This window comes from Sycon ciliatum, chromosome 5, assembly GCF_964019385.1.
Source record: "Sycon ciliatum chromosome 5, ocSycCili1.1, whole genome shotgun sequence".
Lineage (NCBI taxonomy): Eukaryota > Metazoa > Porifera > Calcarea > Leucosolenida > Sycettidae > Sycon > Sycon ciliatum.
In genome coordinates, this window is record NC_088647.1 from 11913274 (window position 1) to 11918273 (window position 5000).

The 5000-nt window shown below is 46.8% G+C and overlaps 1 protein-coding gene across 2 annotated transcripts in view; it reads right to left on the minus strand.

The window, feature by feature from the left end:
- The window catches only part of LOC135817608 (deleted in lung and esophageal cancer protein 1-like), a 57654-nt gene that overhangs the window by 22333 nt on the left and 30321 nt on the right, over positions 1 to 5000 (minus strand). For both annotated transcript variants that reach the window (XM_065330827.1, XM_065330826.1), the window contains exons 25-26: positions 4676 to 4864; positions 1090 to 1241 (exon numbers count right to left, since the gene is read on the minus strand). In XM_065330827.1, the coding sequence (XP_065186899.1) occupies positions 1090 to 1241; positions 4676 to 4864 (341 nt within the window). The remainder of the gene's footprint in view (positions 1 to 1089; positions 1242 to 4675; positions 4865 to 5000) is intronic.

Sequence of the window (5000 nt, forward strand, 5' to 3'; positions counted from 1 at the left end):
TTATTATGTTGTAGCTGACAAGTGACATACATGTAGTGTCTCTTGACGTACTGATCGCCATTGTAACATGGTAGATCTTGGAAAATTTTAGTTCTGGACCCAGTGATCGCCGCCAGCTCAGCTCTGTTTCCGTCAAGTTTGCAGTGAATGCGTCCGTGAGGAATCCATCGTCTGGTTGTCTCTAACCGTGACTCCAACCGCCTATCGTAATGGATAGCCGCTTGGAGTCTTGGGCAATAGCTAGCTGCTAGTGCTAGGCATCAAGTCTGTATGCTCCTTGCAATGAAAGTAACAGTTGCGATGTTTTGTACAAGTCCGAAGATCCTTGAATTTTTTTATTGCTTTTTCGGATGAATTGGGTGGACCATCCTGGACGAAAAGTGGTACGACCATGGTCGTAGTGGTCGTACCGTGTGTGACGCCCCTGCCATGGCTTTGCTGACATGAAAGCTGTTGTTGCTCTAGCTACGATGGCTTTGCTGACATGAAAGCTGTTGTTGCTCTAGCTACCATGGCTTTGCTGACATGAAAGCTGTTGTTGCTCTAGCTACCATGGCTTTGCTGACATGCAAGCTGTTGTTGCTCTAGCTACCATGGCTTTGCTGACATGCAAGCTGTTGTTGCTCTAGCTACCATGGCTTTGCTGACATGCAAGCTGTTGTTGCTCTAGCTACCATGGCTTTGCTGACATCCACACTGTTGTTGTTGAAATCCTAACAGTTATACCTAGATCGAGGACGCTTACACCACCTTGACATGCACACGCATGCATGCACGCACGCACACACACGCATACACACACATGCACACACGCGCGCACACACACACACACACACACACACACACACACACACACACACACACATGCACACATGCACACATCCACACACGCACGCACACGCACACATGCATGCGCTGATCCGCACATTTATATGACAAAGAGCACATGCTCATGTAAACATACACGTACACACTCCACACAGATGCAATGTAAATATAGACAGTAGCAACAATATCATGCAAGTATATACATGTCATTATGATTCATAAAATGTAACAGTTTACTTAATTATAGGCGTGGTTCCTGACCTGACCCAGAAGATGATCCTTGTAAACACCCCACATATCAGCATAAGCACGCACTCTAAGAGCAGCTGTTGACTTTGCCTTCAAGTCAACTACTGCTGGAAAACAAGTAAACGCAGCTCCATGCTCTCCTTTCAGAGCGGCGGACAATTCAACTACAAAATGGACACACAAAAACAAACACCGGAACATGATCATTCATGTGAGTAACAATACATAGACTGCCAAGGACACACACATAACTGCATGTGCACACACCTCAGACCTCAGACCTCAGACATGCCTATCGCGGAAGCGATGATGGCGAACAGCTATGTTAGACATAGCAACTTGTGCTGGGATTACACCATTCAACAGCTTGCAAGGCTGATGAATTGACCGCCACTATGTTTAGCCTGGTATCCACCACACAGCTGTTTGAAGTGACTTTTTCTAGCCAGTGAATCTCTATTTTTCATTTTTCCATTTTTTTCTTTTTTTTCTGCACACACACACCACACCACATACTCCGGCATACACTGGCTGTTGGTAACCACCCAGGAGAATGAAAGAAAAGCCAGGAAGAGTCCGAGAAAGAGAAGAAAGACGTGTGCAACCATAATCGTCGGGAATTAAACCCGCAACCTCTCGATTGGAAATCGACTGCACATACCACTGCACCATATGGGACACACACACACACCACACACACACACACACACACACACACACACACACACACACACACACACACACACACACACACACACACACACACACACACACACACACACACACACACACACACACACACACACACACACACACACACACACACACACACACACACACACACACACACACACACACACACACACACACACACACACACACACACACACACACACACACACACACACACACACACACACACACACACACACACACACACACACACACACACACACACACACACACACACACACACACACACACACACACACACACACACACACACACACACACACACACACACACACACACACACACACACACACACACACACACACACACACACACACACACACACACACACACACACACACACACACACACACACACACACACACACACACACACACACACACACACACACACACACACACACACACACACACACACACACACACACACACACACACACACACACACACACACCCTTTGACCCTTGATCTTTTCACGCCCGATGCTACGGCAGAAGCCATTGCAACTTATGCTGGGATTGCACCATTCAACAGCTTGCAAGGCTGGTGAATTGACCGCCACTATTCAGCCTGGTCTACACCACACAGCTAGGAAGTGGCTTTTCCTGGCCAGCACTCCCACATGTGTAGACACACACACACACACACACACACACACACACACACACACACACACACACACACACACACACACACACACGCACGCACACACACACACAAACACACACACACACACAACCACACTCTTATGCACACAACCACATGCACTGAAACGCACCGAAACGCACACTCATGTGCACACACATGCAAACACATGTACACACATATACACACATGATCATTGATCACACATGCACACACATGCACACACATGCACACACATGCACACATACATTCACATGCACTACATGTGATCAGCGCGTAACAAAAGTAACAAAAGTGACATAAGTGAAAACGACAATAGCCTTGGCAGTGGCAAAGGCAATGATCCTGGAAACCATCATCACCCCAATACAAGCAGTATTAGTATTAGTATCACAGGAGAGAGAGAGAGAGAGAGAGAGAGAGAGAGAGAGAGAGAGAGAGAGAGAGAGAGAGAGAGAGAGAGAGAGAGAGAGAGAGAGAGAGAGAGAGAGAGAGAGAGAGAGAGAGAGAGAGAGAGAGAGAGAGAGAGAGAGAGAGAGAGAGAGAGAGAGAGAGAGAGAGAGAGAGGAGAGAGAGAGAGAGAGAGAGAGAGAGAGAGAGAGAGAGAGAGAGAGAGAGAGAGAGAGAGAGAGAGAGAGAGAGAGAGAGAGAGAGAAAGAGAGAGAGAGAGAGAGAGAGAGAGAGAGAGAGAGAGAGAGAGGGAGAGAGAGAGAAAGAGAGAGAGAGAGAAAGAGAGAGAGAGAGTATTAGCATTAGCAATTAGCAATTAGCAATTAGCAATAGCAGTAACATTGGCATGTGTGGGCTTTTAAAAGCACACATCATATTAGGATAGAATCCTGTGTAGGAGTCGAGACGACAGGAGCGTGCACCGTTCCCGGAAAGCATCATGATCTTGAATGAGCCTACAAGAGTGTACTGGTGGTAAGCATCAAAACCATGGTAAAATCGTGGTAAAAATGTACTTCATCTGGGTCAGTACAATTGTCGCTTCGCACATCGCAATGTTTGTGACTTGCTTGTCTTAGTCTGACTGTCGGAATCCATGTTTTCTGTGTTCTAACATTGTTATGACCCTTCCTACGCAAAGTCGACTTGTTACGGAAGGCGTGGTGGTCTCTTAGCTTTCTTCGGCACCAAACAAATTCATCCCGCTCCACGCTATTTTGCCCCAGAGCGCGTTCTTTTTCTGCAGTTCTTGCCTGCCCACATCGTTCGCGTGGGCATTTTTCAAGACTGCAAGCTCGGGTATAAGACTCCTGGTTTCTCTCCTGAATTCGAAATGCTGAAGTTGACGGTGGCAAGAACAAAGTGTTCTCAAATTCCGCAAAAAAACCTATACGTGTGGCGCATGTTGCTGCGAAGGTAGCAGGTCTGAAAACACCAACAAAATCAGCGAAGCGCTTGTCAAGGAAAGATGGAGCAGAACTGCTTACCCTATCCCGCTGGAAAGTCGTCACTGTGTACTTCAAACATGCTAGTTTGCCGTCATCGCCTGCCACCTGGAGGCATAGATAGCTTGAAAACGAAGTTTTATGACCTGAATTTGAACGTGTGTCTTGTTCAGCGTCTTGTTGAGAGCTGAATGGTCTGCCGCCAACTCTGATGAAAACATCAACCTCAGCTGCAAGTGCAGCGAAGCGGGAGGCCGCAAACACAAGCTTAGTCCGTCGACAATGCCCTGCCTCAAATTCTAGCTGATTTCTTTTCTTCGAGGGGACAAAATAATTTTGAAAAAATCGCTCTTGTAATGACACGGAGGAAGTACAACCTTAGCAGTGGCTGCACCTCGGTATGAAATAAGCGGCGCTCGAAGGACATAGTCACTGCCTGTAAACTGCTCTTCTGTACGAAAACAGAGTTCGAATCAACCAGCGGGTGCACTTTTTGTCCTTCAAATTGCGCATTCGAATTTAGCTTGAAGTGACTTGCAGAATATAGGTACGACGAAAAAGTTCGAATTACACGGAATGTTCAAATTATACCGTGTTCGGAGTCTACCTATACTATCAACAAATGGGCATTACTTTCAGCAGGAAAAACACCACTAGGAGAGTCACGGCAACATGTTATGGTATTGTACATGTATGCATACAACACATGCCCAGCAGCATAGCCTTACTACCAGCAGCATAGCCTTACTACAATTCAGCAGGATGTCTAGTAGCCTAGAGACAGTGTTCAACAGGCATTAGACTTACATTCCCTAGCTTTCAGTGCATAGGACTGATTGTAAGGAAGATTCTCAAACTTCATCTTCGGCAACAAACCAACTTCTGATGGTAATTGTCCCGTTAATTCACGAGCACGTAGAGCACTTCTCCTGTATCTACCAGCATCCGCACTGCCAGTGGTCATACCACTCATGTTGACCGTCCTGCCTGTTGCACCTGCACCAATGTACACCCGCATGCACATACACATGCACGCACCCATCAGCACACACACATACACACACGAACAACACACACACACACACACACACACACACACACACACACACACGTGCACACATACACACACACA